Below are 20,622 nucleotides of genomic sequence, written 5' to 3' on the forward strand. Positions count from 1 at the left end.
TTTTTGGCCGTTCGTTTACACGAGAACGAAGCTCAAAGTCACCAAAAACAATAATTTCTGAAAACTCCGGCCAAAGTGGAGATTTGCAAAAACTTGGTCTTCACGTTTGCTTATAAACAGAGGGAAACGGACATTTAGGCTTCAGAACGTCACATTATGCGACAGAAACGTCACCAGCGTCATGTATGCGACCTGTGTTTACAATTTGTTTGGCCACCGTCAATATTTTCTTTTTTACCTGTTTTATATTCTAAAGTCACACTTAAAAGTAACCCCACTTCTCTGTCACTCCAAACGAAAGACTCTCGTTCCATCTTGGAAGTAACTGGAAGTTACACGTGTCATTTGTTGACGTTTTTTTCCAGGATTCCGATTGGCTAGCATGACTTTATGCTTCTCGTTACACTGCCCCCTGTAGGTCTGGCTGCTCATAGCACCTTAACAGAGTATTTATGCGGGTTCATGTAACTGATGATATTTTTCAAAACGTAGAGGGGGAAATATCCGTCTTTGTAAATACCCGGCAATGTGTAGACGTGGCCTAAGAACTACACCCATGGAGTTTAAAACAACGCTGCTCTTTTAAATACAGACTAAACGACGCATTGCTGCAACATTTCTAATACCATTTATATTCTCTGAGAAATTAAATGTCACTCTTTGAAAACTTGCATACGAGAGCAATCATGAGTGATCATTTATTCATTTTTAGACGAAATATAATATTATTTTTTGAAACTCATCCAGATTACTGAGAGTTATGCCGGCCAGTTTAACCGACGGTACATGGCATAATGTATTATCTACTGATCAGTTATACAAGTAAAATTTTCAATAACCAGTGATTTAAATCAATCAAATTGTCTCATAAGAACAAAGGTAACACCTGAAATCAAGAATAGAGGAATACATTTCACTATTTCAGGTAATGTACCCAGGCAGAAATGTCTTTTGCTGCATTTCTATTCCAGTTGTCATACTCAGACTGAAATCCCTTTATTTCTAAGGTTTTATCTGAATGGATGTAATATATTGCATCAGGTCTTGTGTCAAATACCACATCATACTCTAGCTGTAGCTCCAATCAGCAGGGATTTAAACATGCACTGCCCTCATTTTTGCTGAGTGTTCAACACAGGAGTTGCAAGAGCAACAACTTACTTTTTTGGCTTTATTAAGCATCTTCTTTCCAAATGTACAGAACCCTCTAAACAGGGGCAGTTTTTCACTATCACCAACCAGTCAATAGGAAAGCAATATTTCTCCTAAGCTCCTTCTCCTTATTAAAGATTGTTGCCCAGTAGGACAATTTTATTTCCTTCCTGAAGCAACTAAAAGTAAAAGCAGTTATAGAAGCAGGATAATGTGCTTTATTATTGAAGGTAACCACATTGCTATCGGCAACAGGAAAGGAGTCAAATGCCTTTGTATATGGAGGTCTAAAAGTAAATCTGCAATTTGATATGGTGCAACACATTTTAGTTTTATTACTAACGGCAAAACAAAAGTAAAATAAATATCTATGTACAGTAACTGGCTACTTTTTATGGGTGTTTTTATACCTTTTTTTCTGCAGGGTAAAATTACTGGTGTTAAACGTTTAAGAAAAGTTTATTTAATCTTCTAGTTTAGACTTCCACACGCTATAACGATCTATTTTGAAAACAAAGTTTGTGATGTCTGCAGACTGCTTGCAGGACGGCAAGTAAGGAGATAGTACCGTTGTAAATTACTGTATGGTGTATCCACACTATAGCTTTAAACTGGCCCCGAGAAGTGCACTTGAAAGTGTTGCTGCTGGCAGTGATACCATGGTAACATAATTACAAAAACACAGGGAGCCTGTTCATTTTCATCCTTTTGTTCAGACGGATACAAACCATCTTCTAGCACCTTAAAGGAGACGTACTGTTGTCTAACCCAATCAGAGCTGAGCTTAGAGCAATCCAAACGATGCAGGAGATGAAACAATATGAGGACCTGATTAGATACAGGTGTGAACAGTCGGGAAAAATGGGAACAAGGGAAGTCAAACCAGACCATAACAACAAAAGGAACAGCCTTTCAAACTGAAACAGGAAGTTAAGTTAAACACAAAACGGGTGACAAAAACTGTTAAGGGTTGTGAGGTGAGGACCCAAAAGAAGGAGAGCCTAAGGCAGCAGGTGTTTCAGACGGAGTTATTTAATATGAACAAATAGTGCTGCTTGGGCAGGAATCCAAACAAACAGGAGTGAAAACAGATGGACCAGCACGGGTGAAGGGGAAGCCAAACCATTTAACTTCCGGGTTGAGTCTCGTGCAGAGGTAAGATTCATTACAGTTTCTCCCCTAAACGCCGGAGGCTAGGTCCAAAAGTGAATAAATCTCCATAGACTCTAATGTTAAAACATCCAACTTTAGAGCAGAAATAAACATACTTAGAGCCTGGTTGAAAAAATTAAAAAAGTGATTTTTTTATTTTTTTTTATGTCAGTTTATACAAAGCAATACATTTATTTCTTATATGCTTGATGACAGTCGGCTCTGTCCATGGCTAGTCATTATCACTTATTCATCCGTAATGGTCATGCTACCGTGCTAGGCAAAGCAATCAGCATTGGCTATACAAAGCTGTAATTTTTGATTTTTCCCATCCAACCATAATGTATAATGGAACATTCTGCTGTAAACGTCTACCGGCAGCTCTGCAGCTCTTTTAGCAGGGCTTGGCTGAAGGAGCTGGGGTGCTAAACCTAACTTTGATTGATATACTGTGGCCATGTTCCTTTTGGCTTCCTGAGCAACATGGCTGCACCACATATGAAGAAACAGATGCGTCAAAACCGCTCTTTTGAAACCAATGGTCCAGGTGACTTCATGCTTCGTTCATTGTCTTATACAGTATATGGAATGACAAAACAATATATACTCACAAGACTGACGAGACACGGGTGAAAATCATTGGGGACAAGGAGGGTCAAACTAGATCTAAAGACACACAAGGAAAGTGATTTTCAAATTAAAAGGAGTACGTAGAACACAGCCGAGTAAAACAGAAACCCAAAATGTAACAGAAACCCTTGATGATGAAAAAAACAACAAAAGAACCTGAGTAAACTAAACAAGACTCGGATAAGTAAATCATCACCAAGACAATGAAAGAATGCAGACATAGAAAGCTTGTCACACTCTCCATGATTGTTTTTTGTTTAAATGGATCCGGTCAGTGAGTCAAACTGAGTTTTTGACACTTGGTATTCAGTCACACAAAAGCTTTGTAATTACAGAATTGAGTTGTAACTTCAGAATTGGCTACATACAAGGTAATGTAATGATCTGATCTTGTAGCTTTTTTTTTTGAAGGCCTATTCATAAATTTGACCCATACTTGCAGGCCTGTAAATTGGATTTGTACTTTGTACACTTTTTTTCATACCCTAATGTATGACAATACAAGTAAGAAAACATATGTACAGGTTTCAAAAAGGAGTTTATATCTAAAATCTAGCTTCATACATTTATACAAGCACAGGAATATTTATTTTTTAAGTCAGGAAGTAGTTTTACCAATTAAGATGCAAATGTAGAGAGGCATCAAGTGCTATGCTTGGCATAGAAGAACCTCCCACACCCGTCACCACTGGTTGCTGTGCCCCACCACAGGCTTGAAACTGTGGGTTCAGCCTAAATGTCTCCCTCAAAGAGATATGGACCTGTGTTTTCAGCGCGGATGACAGTCACTCTATGCAGCAGAGTCAAGCTGTGCAGCATTGATAAAGCTAAGCACCTCTTCTGCCTCTCTGTCTCGTAACATGCTTTGGTTGTCCTAGGAGTAGATATGGTTGGTTGAAGCACCTCCACTGTGCCAACAACCGACTCTAATCCATCTACTCTTTTATGGGCCACACTCCCCCGCTGGCTGCTATTCATTCACTTTCCTCATTGAATAACAATATCTAAACAAATGTTCTGGATACATTATGTTTTCTATTCTGGCTGTGTGTCCTCTGGAGACCTGTCCCTTCATGACTAATTTTTGTGGTCAAATCATAAAAGTGCAGCAGCTGCTCATCAGTCTGTTAGCGCATGATTTCAAAGTCTAAATTTCCAACTCCCTTATCTGTAATTACTCATAGTGCCAAGGCGGCTTTTCCCTCTGCCTACCATTTTCACTCAGCTGTGCAGCTGAAACACTCTAACCTCCCCGAATTCATGCAAAACCTGACCTTTCCACTTCAAACTCCCAGACGGTAATCTTTACCAAGATAAATATTCTGACACTGCGGCTCACAATTTTTCTAATCGTTGTTATCAGAAAGGAAGAGGTGCACATCCACAGCACCCAGATATCGGCGTAGACTGTAATAATTTAATCGAAGTGCTTTGTAGTATTGACTTCAGAACTTGGCCATGTACTCATCATGGAGATGGGATCTGTTTGGAGTAGAAGATCTGTTATTTCCCTATGATGAGTGATCAGTGCAGACTTTTAAGTCTTTTATAAGGCCTGGGACAAAAGTGAATCTGGTATTGACCCCCTGCTGTCACACTCAGTGTCCGTCATTAAAAATGGTTCCTTTTCTCACACCACCTCTGGCATCAGCTGAAACAGGGCACTCATTTATAAAAAGATGAGATGAGAAGCATGCAAAGCCACACAGCCCTTAATCTTTGATGGCTTTAGAACTCCAGTTCTTAGATCTTTACACGGGCTTCCAGTCCGTCACAGAATGAGTTTTAAAATCCTGCTGTTGGTTTATAAATCTTTGAATGGTCTCGGGCCAAAATACATCTCTGATCCTGGTGCATTGTGAACCAATCAGAACACTCAGGTCATCAGGGTCATGGCTACTTTCTGTACCAAGAGTCAAAACCAAACACTATCAGGAGCTTTTATGCCCCTCACCTGTGGAACAAGCTCCCAGAATGCATCAGTTTGCTTTAATACATTTAAAAAAAATATTTTTGTATGAAGCACTTTGAATTTTCTTGTGCATGAAATGTGCTCTGCAAATGAACTTCCCTTGCCTTACAAATACTTATATTTGATTACAGGTTATACTGTATCAAAGCAAATACACACACGTAATCCACCCACAGTGTCCTCATAGGAAGTCTATAGGTTAAAACTATTTTGCTGCTGCTTATTTGCTTCCCTGTTAGGTCTCACTTTGAATTTAACCCCCACTGGATGCAATCACACAAGCGTGAGCCTGTGATCCTGCTGTTTCATCTCCTCATTATGCGGTTACTTTGCTATTATTAATTCACTGTGCCAGTTTATGGTAACTTTTTAATTTCCCGTATTTTATTTATGCAGCTCAACATCAGCTCTCTGAGTTTAATTATTCAATTTGGATACTCTTGCTGTGTGCTTGTGTAAGAATATGCACCACTATCAGCTGTCAGCTTAACAGAAAGTTTTGTAATTATGACAACGTATATATATATATTTTCACGTCTTTATATTTTATTCCCAGTGCCAACAAAAGTTTGCAATCATTTGTTTATTCAGTTGTGCATAGGCTTAATGTTAAAGTAATTGTTTTCTGGTCTTGTCTCATTGTTTTCTGAGAGAATAACAGTAGTGTGAATGTGGTTTTAATTAAATTAAATTATAAAAACTGGATTAAGTAACATGCCTTCCTTTGACTCACTCATCCCCAGCACACTGAAAAAGCCAGAGAAAAAGAGCCGACGCTGTGCAATCTTTTAATTAAATGTGATTTTAACACAATCCACAAGTTCACACAGCTGTCTGGGGATGATAGAGTGGATGTGGTGACATACTGTACATGTGTGTCTGCATAATGTGCTGATTCAAAGACCTGTGCTCATTTCTTCCTCGCCTGTTATCCCCCCCCCCCCGTCTTTTGGTTCGGATCCAGTTTGGCAGAACGGAGGTGATAAAAAACACACTGAACCCAGACTTTGTCAGAAAGTACATCCTGGACTACTTCTTTGAGGAGAAGCAGAACCTGCGCTTTGACGTGTGAGTTATTCTGTTAAATAAACTGAGGTTTGTGTGTTTCAGATGAACTCCTATGCTATAGTCCTCCAATTTGTTCTTTCTTAACTTCAAGGTTAACATCTCCTCAGTCTCCCTCGTCCACTTTCTCTCTCTTCATCCCTTTTATCCCTTGTCTCATTTTCTGTCTGTTACTCACTCTTTTTTCTCCTTTTCTCCTCCTTGGCAGTAGCCCGCCTCTGTCCTGAGGAATTATTCATAGTTACAGTGTCCCAGTAGTCATTCATTTTGGGGAGATTGGTATAAGTGTTGTAAATATTTAATTCAAAGTTTTATCCTTAATCTTAAATCCTTGGCTTTTAACACTTAGCAAGACAGTTGACTGTATTTTATCCTTTTATTCTTTATTTTATTCTTTTATCTTTTATTTTATCCTATTTTATTGATTGATGGTAAGACTGTTACCTTTATTTTATGTCTTTTAACTTATTTTATTTATTTTATTTAACATTTTATGTCTTGAGCTGTTTTGTCTTGTTTATTCTGTACAGCACTCTGGTTTTAAACGTGCTTAACAAATAAAATGGGATAAATTGCAAAGCAAAATCAAATGTATAGGTTCCATAAAATTCAAGAAAACCCTCTGCCCTGCCTTCCTCCTCTTGAAAAGGCCAGACTAGCGAAGGGGTCAGGAAGGTGCAGCTTCAATTCAAGACCTCCCCTAACAGATTCAGTCTTCCTCTTCATATCACCTATTCCACAAGGCGAGGAGGTATTCTTTAAAAAAAATAAAAAAATAAAAAATCCTCCCCCTCAAGCATGAAGTCCCTTAACAGGTTTATCCAGGTCTCAGCTTTAAGTCTCTTGGGATTTTTAGAGTCTTAATGAATTCATTTGACATGCTTTCATGATACAACACTGGAAGACGAAAGGAGAGAGTGAATCCCTTCACAATTAGTGTTACTCATTTATATTTCTATTTTATCACAGGGGTGGGAGCTTGGGTATGCTCAGGTTTAATTACTCTTACATTAAGTTTCATAAGCAGATGCTCAAAACTTTGCTTGCATTGACAGGTTGCCTCAATATGTTTCCCCTGGCACTGTTCAGATTACATTAAAAAAAACTACACTATGATTTGTTTGATTAACTGTCAGATTATTTCTTTATGCATATTCTCCTGGTGTCTCCCATTCGTGTCTCAGGTGACCCAGTTATGCTGTTACCGGTAAAATCCTTTTATCAGTATATTTGTAAGAACTTCTGTTTTGGTTTGTGGTTTCTTTGCAATTACAGGTATGATGTTGATTCTAAAAGTCCAGATCTCGGAAAACATGTAAGTGAAGCTTTTTTTTTGTTTTGTGGAAGACTTTATAGTCTACCTTTAAATTAATAGTGCATGTCTATGATAATTAGGTTTTATGCAAACCCAGTTTTTCAGCATTAAAATGCTCAAATATATTTTGAAATAATGAGTGGATTGAGCTTCATTTCAGAGAAATGTTATATGTCTCTATCTCCCACCCATTACTTTACCTCCCCCGGAGCAATGATAATCAAACTTTCATTTGCATCTCGCATTCTCTTATCTTTTTTTTTCTTTGATAAAATGAGAAATGAAGCATTGCACATAATTATCAAAGCTGTTCAGAGCATTTCCCTGTATCCTATGCATTTTCAGATGATGATTTCCAAGACAACATACATTTTTCAGAACAGTATGCATTTATTTTGGCAACTTTGTTAGAAATGAAGTGCTTTATTGTACAGAATGCATTCAGGAATAGCCATCATTGAGAGGAATGCATGTTAGTGTTCTCCATTATGCTGAAAGCTTTGATGAATCAACACATTCAAAACCCCGTCAGCATAAATATATTTGCCAGACTTGGTTTGCATACTACCAATATTTTCATCGTTGAACGTGCTTCTCCAGTCACCCCTGTGATCCATATTGTGTCACTCTTGTGCTGTGGTGTGTTTGCATTGTGTTCCATACCCTGGAAATAAGCTATTTCTCGGGTGAAACTTTTCACTCCTCCCCTTCTCTTGTGAATTTCCATTTTTCTTTTCTTCTGAAGCTCCGTGACTCTACCGTTCCCTCTCTGCTCTTTCACATCTCCACTTTTGCTCTTCTTTCTTGGATGTGGGTGATGGCAGCCTGGTATTTGAGTCATGTGTCTTTGTTTTCCCATGATATGCTCTGTTGTGTCACTGCTGCTGCCTGGTCTTTCTCTCTCTTTCTCCTCTTCCTTCTCCACCCTGGAAGCCCACCGACTTTAACGTACGTGTTTGCCTCAGATGTCAGAACATATAACTGTACAATGCATATATTAATGCTGCAGTCCTCAGCGACTCTTCCTGTGATTCACTCGAATGCTCCCCATGGCAGGACTTCCTGGGACAGGTCCACTGCACACTGGGAGAGATTGTGGGTTCGCCTGCCAGTCGTTTGGAGAAACCACTAGTGTGAGTGTCCTGTTTTTCTCGTGTTTGCCTTCAAATGAAACAAAAATAGGAACTACTCAGTGCTAGAAAGAGTACTCTGTCCTTTGCAAACACAATTTTCTGATATTATCAGATAATAAAAGACACTCTTGATGCGTTCCAGCATAGATGGGGTTTTGAGGAACATGTCTTCCTTCTAGGCTCAGTATTTCACATTAGGGTTCAAGATAAGGACCCACATGCTTGTATAGGGTGGATAATTGAACATGATCATGGACTTCCTCGGTACAATCACTATTATTTAGGAGGTGGTCTGAGACACATGTTATCAGCTTTGTGACCGTGAGGAATGGCAGATATGAAACCGTGAGGCCACGGATCTGTGGGTGGCTTTCAGAGCTGTGTGTTGTTGAGTGTGGGAAGGAGGGTTTGACAAGCTGAGGGGTATGGGGGCTTGTGTTCGTGTCTGAGGAAGCCTGTTTGTGTCTATGTGAGAACAGAAGGGCTTTGGTGTTGACCATGAACCATGAACTGCCAGGGACTGGTGGGCTGGATAACAGAGCTCAGTGCCCTTCAGTGCTGAATAGGAGGATGAGGAGGATCAAGAGACTGTGCTCACCAGTATGCTATAAACTAAGCTTCGTGCCCCACATCAGAGGCAAGAAGTGGGCTCAGGAGCCCCAAGCAGACAAGGTGGAAAGCAGTATTGATTCTGAAGCGTCAGCTGGGCATCTTGATTGCAATGCTGCTGAGAGAGTGATTATGAAGATCTGCTACGATTATTTTAGACCGCATTTTACAAAGCAGTCATATTTGGAGGTGGCAGTTCAGAGACATGAAGAAAGTACAAATTTATTTTCATGTTCTGTTCCTACATATGTGCTGTTTTGAGGTTATAGATTTTTATTCAATTCAGTATTTTCTGAACAACTAAACAAAATCCAACAATAATGGAGTTTTACTCCCATCCTGGGACGGACAATAACTCACGTTGATTAATGGCTTTGTGGCTCATTTTGTTCTCGTCTATCCTGATGTGACAGTGTGTCTCTAGATCATATGTTGAGGAAAAGCACTTGCAGGGACAGAGGAAATCTGTTAGTCATGCTTAAACAACCTCTCCAAAGGCATACTGCATTAAAAAATGACCTGCTTGAGAATAACATCAGTCCGCCTTTCCCTATTTTCTACAGTTCATCTTTCATTTATTATTTCCTTCTTCCACTAGATTCTTTTTTCTCGATCGACCTCCTTTCTCCTCATTGGGCCTTTTCTTTCTTAATGTTCTTCCAAACCTCTCCTCTGCCTTTGGTTTGCGTGGTTGGCGTGGTTTTGGGCTACTTTGTGATTCTGACAGTATGATAACCTTGAGCAAAAATATATCAATTTTGTGGTAATACAGGACTGGAATTACAGCTCTAGACTATGTTGTGTTATGCTGTACATAACCTGAGGGACTGACACACCGTCTGTCTGCGACCTGTCATATTGCTGCTATGGTAGCTATAATAAAAAACATGAAACATGCTATGCAACCTTAAACTGACACTGATAATAATACACCGTTCATATTGTCAGCAGCACATGCAGCAGACACATGTCACAGGGTAACAAATGGTGATGCAGAACTAACACGCTCACTTGGTGGTGTCCTGTCAAACACAACGTAACTACCGGTACATCTTAAGTGTCAAATAAATGTCCAACGCAGGGCTATCTCTCTGGCAGCTATAGCTTGGACATGCAAAAACAAAATAATCCTGAATTACAAATCTACAACGATACGACTGAAGAAGAAATGAATTAAGGTGAAAGGTGTAATAGCCTACTCTGCTGTAGACGCTCAGCCTTTAATGTGATGGTAACTCTCCAAACCTTGAATCAAGGCTAATGGACTTCTTTTTCCTTTGTTTTTGAAGATAATTCACTTCCAGTCCAGAAGGCATGGTTAGTTCAGATTGTCTAGTGAGGAATTTATAAGCTGTTGAAGTCTGGCTGGAAGGTTTGAAACGTCTTCAAGAACCAAGAAAAAGGAAGTCCAAATGCATACATTCAAGACAATTGCTATCTATTCAGTAAATGAGTCATTTTTGACTTTGTATGCCAATTACTTCATCTTCATGGGGATGTCAAAAAGGCCAGAAGCCTTTTCTTCATAAAATGCATGCCAGTCAATGGAAAGCAAAATAGAAAGGACTGGCTTGGCACAGTGATAGAAAACCTCCTGGTGATAATCCATCCATTTTCTATACCCGTTTTATTCTTTACAGGGTCATGGGAGTCTGCTGGAGCCTCTCCCAGCTCATTACAGGCGAGAGGCAGGGGGACACCCTGGACAGGTCACCAATCTATCGCAGGGCCACATATTCAGATAAATAACCAGGCATTCTCTCAGTCACACCTACGGGCAATTTAGAATCATCCATTAATCTAGCATGCATGTTTTTGGACTGGGGAGGAGGCTGGAGTACCCGGAGGGAACCCACGCAAGAACGGGGAGAACATGCAAACTCCACACAGAAAGGATTCAAACCAGGAACCTTCTTGCTGTGAGGCAACAGTGCTAATTATTGGCAGAAGTAAAAAAAATAAAATAAATAATAGTTAGACTCAAAAAAGGAAAACAGCGAGGTGTAAGGCAACTATCATGGCTGATTGCATGCATATCCAGCAGGAGGTACTGTAATTATGATATAGTAGTCATATAGGTAACAGGAAAACAGATTTCACAAAACAAATGGCAATAACGTTTTTGTTGGTATGGCGAATTATACCACACATTAGCAGGTGTGAATGCGGCACAACATTGGGATGTTAAACCTATTAATCCGCAGTGACTGTGTCCTCCTGCTGCAGCCTTAAAGCTGGAAATGAACAAATTTACAATGACTTTTGTGGGTGACTGGTTGCACCCACGAAATCCAAAGAAAAGAAGAAAATCATCACTGAAAAAACAAATATTGTTCAATAAATAAACATGCATGCCTAATAGAGACAGTTGAGAACTATAACACATTACAGGATAATTATACAGAAAGACAGACTTTAAAACAAATAATTTTGCTAAATTTAAAAACAAAAATTGATTTCATATACATACATATGTAATTTCCTTCAGTGCAAAAAAACCCCCACTGTCACACATACTCTGCTTTCCCTTAAAGATATGTTAGCAGATTGTATTTTTGTTGTTTCATTTTGCTACTTTACTCTTCTGCAATGTTCATTAAAGGTAATCTTACAAGGCTGCTACTTAACTTTTACTGTATCACTGAGGAGCAAGTGTGAACAGTTTCAGTTACATTCATGGATAAACATACATAGTAGTTGTGGCTGAAAATTTGGCATATACTGTAATCTGAACCACATTTAAAAAGAAATTTACAAGATTTCCATCCATACAAAACTCCTGTAGTCAGATACTAAGGTCTATACAAAATATTCAACATGTTTACAATTTAGAGTAAAGAGGATAATTCTTTTTAGTAATGCAGGATATTGTTGTTGCTGTTTGTCTTGCATGAGTGTGCGCTGCTCTCATGATAATTCATTCACAGCTGCATCCTTGTAGGCAATTATAAATTCTCTTTGGTGATTGGTGTTTTACATTCTTGACTTCTGCTGTGGATTAAACTGAAGAAGGTTTGGGCCAAAAATATACTTGCCTTTTAACCTTATGCTCACGTAGGAAACTGCTTCTGTGGCCATTCATGGAATGATTAAAAGGGAATACATTTTTGGCCATAGAGCTGAAAACCGTTCTTTTTTGTTACACAATAAATGTGATGACACTCAATCTCTTAAACCTTTTAAAAGAAGTTTCATCCAAAGGTTTATTAAGATCATGTTTTATATGCTTCATATGCTGTCATTTTGATCTAACTAAACCACTTATTTGATAATGTGTGGGTTGTACTGCCAAAACAGCTTTGAGCACTCAGGTTTTGCCTTTGAAGACACACCCCACAGATGAAAATCTTGCTGTTTTTTTTTTTTCAAGTTTTTCCTCAGTTTTCCTGTTTTCTGTTATTCCTTTGTCTCCTGGTTTGTTGCTGGTTGCTTTACTTCCTGTTTTAGTTTGAAAGTCTGTTTCTTGGTGCGTTAACTTCTGGGGTGCCGTTCCTTGTCTTCCTGGTTCTTCACACTTGAGTGCACAAGTTCATTCACATTGACAAGTATGTCTTCACTAAATCCACCTCAAGGCCCGGTTAATGAAGTCAAAATGGTCAGAAGATTGAGTAATGAATGCTGTACACTTTGTGCTCTCATTCTTTTGGGTGTTTTTGGTTAAAAAGAAGATGGCGGTCTGTCTTCAGCGTCAATGACAGTGCAGTTAAAACTTCATAGACCAGCATTTGCTTTGCTACTCTAACTTTATTTTTCCAGTAGAAGTTGCTTTTTCTTTTTGGTCTAGAAGATCATCTCTCAGTGGAGGAACTTTTTATTCAATAAAGGACTTTATTAGGGCCCGAGCACTTACAGTGCGAAGGCCCTATTGTCTGTAGGATTTTTTTTCTTTCTTTCTTTATTCTTTCCTCTGACAAAAGGAGGGCCTTTTTGCCCCCCTAAACGTGCCCCAAAAGTCACCAAATTTTGTACGCAAGCCAGGCCTGGAGAAAAAAGTGATATTTAAAGGTTTGCATTAATGGGCGTGGCCTAATGGCTCAACAGCGCCCCCTAGAAAACTTTGTGCCTCAAGCCCACAATACAGTTTGACGTACATGAACGAAAATCGGTACACACCTGTATCATGTCGCAACTTAAAGAGAAGTCTTTTGGCGCCATGGCCGAAACCGAACAGGAAGTCGGCCATTTTGAATTAATCGTGTAATTTTGGTGCACTTTATGCCATTCCTTGGGCAGTTAATACGGCCCGAACCGTAATGTGCACCCAGGTGTGTTATACATCAAAATGTTCGTCTCCGTCCTGTGACTACGCGCATTACTTTTCTCTTTCAAAAGTGTTACCGTGGTGACACTAGACGCCAAAAAGCGCGCCCCCCCCTTCATCTGATTGGTCCATATTTGATAGTTCCCCAAAAGTCACCAAATTTTGCATGCAAGCCAGGCCTGGTGATACATTTGATATTTCATGGTTTGCATTAATGGGTGTGGCAAAATGGCTCAACAGCGCCCCCTAGAAAACTTTTCTCTGCCATAACTTCTGAATGGTTTGACATAAAGACATGTGGGTGGTGTCATCAGACATGGTTTTGAGTACTTGACCATAATTGGTGCAAATTAACCCCGCCCCCTCTTCTGATTGGTCTATATTTGATAGTTCCTATTTTCTGCCATAACCTTTGAATGGTTTGACATAAAGAGTCGTGGGTGGTGTCATCGGACTTAGTTTTGAGTCCTTGACCTTAATTGGTGCAAATTGCATGCGCAAGGGCCTGTTCATCGCTGCTTGCAGCTTTAATTGTCTCTTTTATTTGGGTCCATCCCTTGGAATAATAACGGTACAGGATGGTCAATTATGGACGTAGTGGGGGACTCAGACTTTCCTCAAGGAGTTTGATGACTATTCCTCCACTGTTAACAGGCTCTACGCAGCCATCACTGAATACACAAACATTATTCAGAGACTATTTGTGTACAGTCTAACTGAAAGACTCCCGGATCCCAGATTTTATGAGACAGCTGAAAGACATGGCTAATCTCATAAAGCGACGTGAAGCTTTGAGTATGTCTCGTACTTTGGTGCCTAAGCAGTCCAGTCCTCCTGCGACCACCCTGTTCAGCTCTTCAGCATCTGTCCAGGTGGTCCAGGAAGTACCGGGTTCAGTGGAGCTCCTCCACATGTCAAGCTGCCACCGTCTATGCCTAAGGTTGATATCAGGTGACTGACATGGCCACTGAAGAATATTCAATTGATTTGACTCCAGTTGCTTTCTCAGTATGCTTTGGGCTACAGTATGTGCTATGTGGTTTCTACGAGCCATTCAGATTCTGTTCCCGTCGTTACGTAACGACGGGAGCGATGCGTGAAACCACGCCCACAACTAACTCTGGCCAACAACTCCGCCGGCCGGAGCTTCCGCCATTTTCTACGCGTCATTCAGGCAGCCAATCAGCACAGAGCCTCATTATCATAGCCTCCCCGCCCACTCAGAATCCCACATAGATAATGAGCAAAAAAGCTTGTTTTTAAGACATTCAAGACCTGTTTAAAATAGGTATTAGATGCCATAATAGGTCCCCTTTAAGTTAGAACTAAAGGTCTAAATAGTCATCACCTCTTTTGTGTTTTTTGTCATAATTCCAAACACTTTTTTGATGGAATTAAGGAAAAATCATAAAACTCATTATCCAAATACATCTTGATCAAACTGTAGTATTATATTTATTTCATGTTGATGGTTCCATTATCATTAAGTCAGTGTCAGGCTTTTTATTTTACCATAAATATAGTTGACTATAAAAGTATGGTGTATTAAAGGTGTCTTTAGACAGCAACAGAGCCTTCACCAGTGTTGTTTTCAATCCAAACCTTGCAATTCAAAAGGCAGGCAGAAATTAAATGAAATAAGCCAAAGGCTGAGTCTTGAATCAGAAAAGATAAAAGTGAATACATCTTCTGTTGAAAACCGATGGACATAATTTGATTAGAGTGTACCATGTCTGATTAAAAGAAAACAGCCTCAACATTTGATCAAAATGGGAAGAAGTTCAATTTGATATATATTTTATTTGTTCATGTTGAAACGGTTCTCTGTCAAGCAACGTTCAGTCGAGAGAGATAGGTGAACATAAAGTCTATCCTCCACTGCTGGAACTGACTGGAGCTCCATTAATGTCCGACCTGGATCTGAAAGAGTGAGAAAGGCTGAATAATAACAATCAATACTAACTTCTCAAGGTTAAGCTTTGATTGATACAGTGCTCATGTTCAATAATATCTGCGTGCATGAATAAATAAGCTGATACACCTTGACAGAGTGATAACAAGGATGATAATAGGGATGTATTGAACATGTAGTTTTCATCAAATCAACAATACTGTGACTGATGGATTACTAGTTATGCAATAAGAAGCCAAAATTATAAGAAAGAATAGAAAAAAATAGTTTTTTTTCTGTTTTGAAATCGGCAACAACATTGCAGTGTTATCTAATCTAGCACAACAGTAAAGTGATAATTCAAACTGAGTTGGAGGTGTAAATTCACTCCTATGTTTATTTTTCAGAAGTTGCCATAGAATACTCAAGCAGTAGATTTGATTTGCATTGCATGCACATATTAGTAAGCTGAATTTAGGATTCATGGCTGTATACGGTAGTTGACTTGTTTTAATTTCAGTTTCATTTATTGTTACCTCACAGTCCTTTAAAGGGGATAAAAAGTACTGACAAAACAAGATGCATGAACTCATTGCACTCAGACATGTAATAAGAAAAGCTTCAGGTCACTGATGGTACTAAAGCGTGAAATAAAATTAAGATCATTTAAATTACTCACCATGTTTGCATGCATGGTAATGATATTTATAACGATAGCAGAGTTAATATTAAAACAGTAGGTATTTGATTTACACGTTTTTTAAACCTCCGTCACTTCTCTTTGCAGATGCAACTAGTAAAGTTGATAAGGCTCGGCACCGTGACTGAGTTCACATCAGTGGTTTCAATCATTAGTGTTTAATTAAATACTAATTTTACTGTTTGGTGTAATTAACAATCCTATAAGCTTGTGTAGTAACTTAACATGTTTAACCTTTGTTTTAGGAATTATTTTTTGAAACTGCTTTCTGACAATTTGAGGTGGAGGACCAAAATGTACACTCACAGTGAGCAGGGCAATAAACAACTAAAGAGCTTTTAAATAAAACCTAAGAATGCAAACAGAAGGCATTGCACAAGCAGGGAATCTAATAGCAGAAAAAGCAACCTAGACCCAGAAGGCATGAAATGGAAATGGAAAACCAAACAAGAGTAATGAGATGTATGAACTGCAGCCCTGGCATTGTAATCCTGTCATTATTTTAGCTGAAACTAGTACAAATAAAATATAGAAATGAGAAAAAAAAAGAGATCACAAACTGGAGTAGGATCAGAAGGGGGCTACAGGGCATATTTCATTCCTAATATTTATCGTGTTTGAGTCTGTTGCAGGGTGTTTGTTGGTGATAGTGGTTATATGGAGAAAGCTGCAGGGCTTTTTAACACAGTTGTTATATATTCTTCTTTGTTCTGGAGATGTGTAAACCTTCAGAGGCCTATGGTTGCTACGCGTTGACTGACCTCTGTCATGACCTTTGTCTCAGTAAGGGGTATGTTGGTCTTACAGTCGATGATAAAATACAGATTCTTTGACTGGGCTTTTCAGATGGCCTTGTTCAAAAATGCAACAGCATACAGTAATCAAAGTTAATAATATGCATTTTAAATGATGAAATACATGGCCAAGCTCACAAGCTTACATACTAATTTATCATCTTGCAAAATACTATAAGTTTACTCAGGGAAAACTGAAGCAAAGGAGACGACTTGTTTCATTTCTACTTCAGAGACTCACAGTTCTTTTAAAGTTGTTGGTGAAAGTCGCTGGCTGACTCCCTTGGGGCTGCACAGCGGCATTTCATCTGGGATGGAATGAAAAGCTGATTTAAATAAAACGTGGCAGTGAAATGTTTTCTGTTAATTTTTTGCCACTGACACTGAAAATCCCTAACCATTGATGCTGTAAATGTTGAGACTGAAGCAGAAGCCGTGTTTTCTTGACTCTCAGGCCCATGCTTGCCTGTTTTACTTAACAGTGAGGTGAAGTGTTTTTGATGGCCCGCAGTAATCAGCACCCTTTGCCTTTGGACATTACACAGGATTAGAGCATCGTGTAGCCTTCCTAAAGGCCAATTTGGGCTCCAAGTGCTGAACACTAACAAGTATTCCTGCTTCTAATGTGCAAAACTTGAACCATGCTGAGCCTGCAAGCCCCCGTATTTTTATGATGAATTTGGAATAAGGTTGAGTCATCAAATGAGTTATTCTGTTTATGACATTGATACCATGCAAAATATGAAACACAAAAGGAAAAAGAGACAACTGGATTAATATATGCAACAGTTGTTATGGATGTTGGTTTTTAAAGCTCTGTTGATAATAAGGCAAACAATCTTTGTCTTCACTATAATAGAGGTATTAGGAGCAAGAGCAGGCAAGGGCAGTGGAGGTTTTTTATGCTTAAGGCAGGTCTAGCTGATTTGTTTTGCTCTCTGTGCGAAAATTGTTCATTCCTGTCTTCACTAGATGCTGTATCTGCTATAAAAGGAAACCTGCAAGGCATTCAACTTACTCCACTACCACTTCATTTTAATACGTACTTGTTGCCTATCTCAGTCTGGCCAGGGCAGCTCAGTGCAATTTTTAAAACCGTTACCTTTGAGCTGGGCCTGGGAGGTTGAAAGGTCATATAATGATGTCACACTGCTGCTGTGGGAAAGTGAAATAAAGTGTAGCTCATAAGTGCAGGAGTAAAGAGATTCGAGGATCTCTTTTGTCCTCTGAGATGTTTTCTGTTCTTGCCAGAGGGAAGTTGCGGTGGACTTGTTATGTGCTCGAGAGAAGGGTTTCTGTTGTTAAATGTAAGAACACAAGGCTCGAAATGAACTCTTTTTGACACTTGAAGGAAGATTTGTCGTCATAAATGACAGCTTCTCCTAATCTTCTCCTTCACTGTCAAAACAAGCAATTTCCCGCTTGCAGGTGGTTGATGAAAGCCTCATTTATTTACATGTAGAATCTCAAGTAATCAAACATTGTTATAGTGATTAAAGCTGCGCTGTAATTTATATAATAAAAACTTCAACACTGGTCTCATAACATGAAATACGTACATAATTTAATAGGACATTATATTTAATTTTTATCAAGAACCCATAAACAAGAATTTAGGGAGTTTGAGGTTATGATTGTTATACATTAATGGTATACACGCGTCATTTTACTCTGTAAGACTTTACTTAAAGAAGTATAAAGAAGAATCAAGGATATATGTCTCTGATATGTGTATTTTAGTCTCTTTCCTTGGATGTTGTTTTCACTGGTAAAATAACAAATGCATTCTGTCCTTGTGGTTATTTTTTTGTATCTGACATTTTTCTCCACCACATGTTTTGCCCCATTTACTTGCTTTGTGTTCCTACTAACAAGGATTCAAAGAGCTTCCTGCAGTTTGCCCGTAGCTCTATACTTGAAATACAAACACTTGCTCGTCTCTCAACGCCGCTGTGAAACAGCTCTCTTTTTCCCTCTACTGTCGTTTAGAATTAGCTGGTGTACTTTTCATCCTCTTTTTTTAAACCCTAGTGAGGAGAGGGATTGTGAATGTTTATCAGACTATGTAGATCACAAGGATTATCATTATAATTCCGTGTTAAACCTACATGGAGTTTTGGCAGCCTTCACTGTTTCGACTTGGCAAACATTTACCCCAAATGTTTGTCGTGGCACAAATCCATATCACCTGTCTGCCATCGCTGTCGACCGCTCTTCGACTCAACCCACGCTAATTAGATTTATCATTTTACCCCAATCTTCTTGTCATCCGGAGACATTTACTCGACTCACAAGCCTGGCCAATCTCTAATTTTTTTCTGTAATAATGATTTAAAAAAACATCCATCTTCTCATCGTATTCATTAGTGTGTTTGCTCTTTTCTCTCAGAAATATACATATTTTTTTAATTTGATTTATCCCCAGTTGACTGAGAAATTGCCAACTCACTCTTACTGTAGCACAACTACACTGCAGTGATATGGCTTCGCAAGAAAATCTGAAGACCAACCCTGCAACAACTGCAGTGTGAAAGACAAATGTGTACTTTCTGTTGGGCTCTCACTCATACATTTTAGGAGATAATCTGCCCTCACTCTTGCATGCGTGACACGTACTTGCGTTGTTAAATATCAAGACCATTCTTCATCCTAATGACCTATTGTGAACGGCATCAGCAATGGCTCTCTTTTCCCTCTTCGGACTTTAATCTTCTCCACCTCAGCCCTGCACTGAAAGGTAATGGAGAGCACGGGCTTTGTGTATTATAATTTCCCAATAGCAACTATCTAGATAAAAAAAACTACAAAAAGCGGTACATTGATCCTGAATATCTTTAGTGTAATATGTTGTGCACTAAATCTTTGTTGCCTGTTTTTTTTTTTTTGACTAATAAATAACTGGAATGCAATTTCTACTGGCGAGAAGAGAGAATTAGTGTTCTCATTGCTATTCTGCAGTAAAGCAGTAACAAAATCTTTGGCCAAGTAATTGTAGTAATGCTGAAATATGCTGCTTGATCTCTTTCCATTCAGCTGATCAAACAGAGGATCTGTCAAGACACATGTGGCCAACTCTGTTTCAAAACAGACGAGGAGAGTGACAGCAGTTCCCTCCACATCCGTCTCAGGAAAGGAAGCTACTGAGCTATGGCGGGCGGTTTCAATTTTGGCTTTGCTTCTTCATTGTCTTCATGATACTCTGTTTGATCATTGGTGTTCATGCTGAAAAGAAGCAACAGCAGACATGTTGCTAAACTGATTATAATTATGATGTCTGCTGAGGTTTTTGGGCAACATCAGTACACATTGTGAACTGGCATTGGATTGGTCAGGGCCATATGGCGCGACATCTGTCGGGTGCCAACCGAAGCCTGTAAGCGACTGTATGAATTATGGAGAAAGTGAATAGTGCTAAGTATCAAATCTAGTCAGCATATGGTTGCGTAGTCCCTGCTCATCTGCATTTCTGTGATGTGGGGAGAGTTTTCAATATCAATTCTATCATCTGTGGGAAGCTGAGAAGCTAAAGAAGATAAAAAAGCAGTCATCAGTCTTCTCTGAATCAGGCCCCAACGTCAAAAATATAGATTTTTGGACAGCATCATCAGTGCTCCGTCACTGATTATCCCCTTGACCACATAAAGCTAATACTGTGAAGCATTGTGATGATGAAACGTATGCTTCCTTTCCCTGTCCTGCATCCATGAGATATCTTTAAGACCAGACCTGAGTGACAATCCCCGGGGCACTGGAGCTGTGACTCTTTGGGATATTTAGAGCAGGACTGTCCACCCTTACTACATTATAATAGCCTAAAGCTATAGGGCTGGAGGCATTTAAATGATTTAAATGCATGAAGTGAATAAATCCCCTCAGTTCCTTTAAGGACTCTGACTGTAGAACTTGTTCATGTACAGGAAGTATGGTTTTTAGGAAGCAGACCCCACC

General features: G+C 39.2%; 1 protein-coding gene across 3 annotated transcripts in view; it reads left to right on the plus strand.

Annotated features, from left to right (window-relative positions):
• cpne5a (copine Va) overlaps nucleotides 1-20,622 on the plus strand; it is an 87,346-nt gene that overhangs the window by 18,236 nt on the left and 48,488 nt on the right. Inside the window, exons 4-7 of one of the 3 annotated variants that reach the window (XM_061736262.1) lie at nucleotides 5,871-5,974; nucleotides 7,247-7,286; nucleotides 8,220-8,234; nucleotides 8,343-8,419. In XM_061736262.1, the coding sequence (XP_061592246.1) occupies nucleotides 5,871-5,974; nucleotides 7,247-7,286; nucleotides 8,220-8,234; nucleotides 8,343-8,419 (236 nt within the window). The remainder of the gene's footprint in view (nucleotides 1-5,870; nucleotides 5,975-7,246; nucleotides 7,287-8,219; nucleotides 8,235-8,342; nucleotides 8,420-20,622) is intronic. The other 2 variants (XM_061736263.1, XM_061736264.1) reach the window with 2 other exon arrangements.

The sequence above is a fragment of the Cololabis saira genome, chromosome 12, assembly GCF_033807715.1.
Source record: "Cololabis saira isolate AMF1-May2022 chromosome 12, fColSai1.1, whole genome shotgun sequence".
Lineage (NCBI taxonomy): Eukaryota > Metazoa > Chordata > Actinopteri > Beloniformes > Belonidae > Cololabis > Cololabis saira.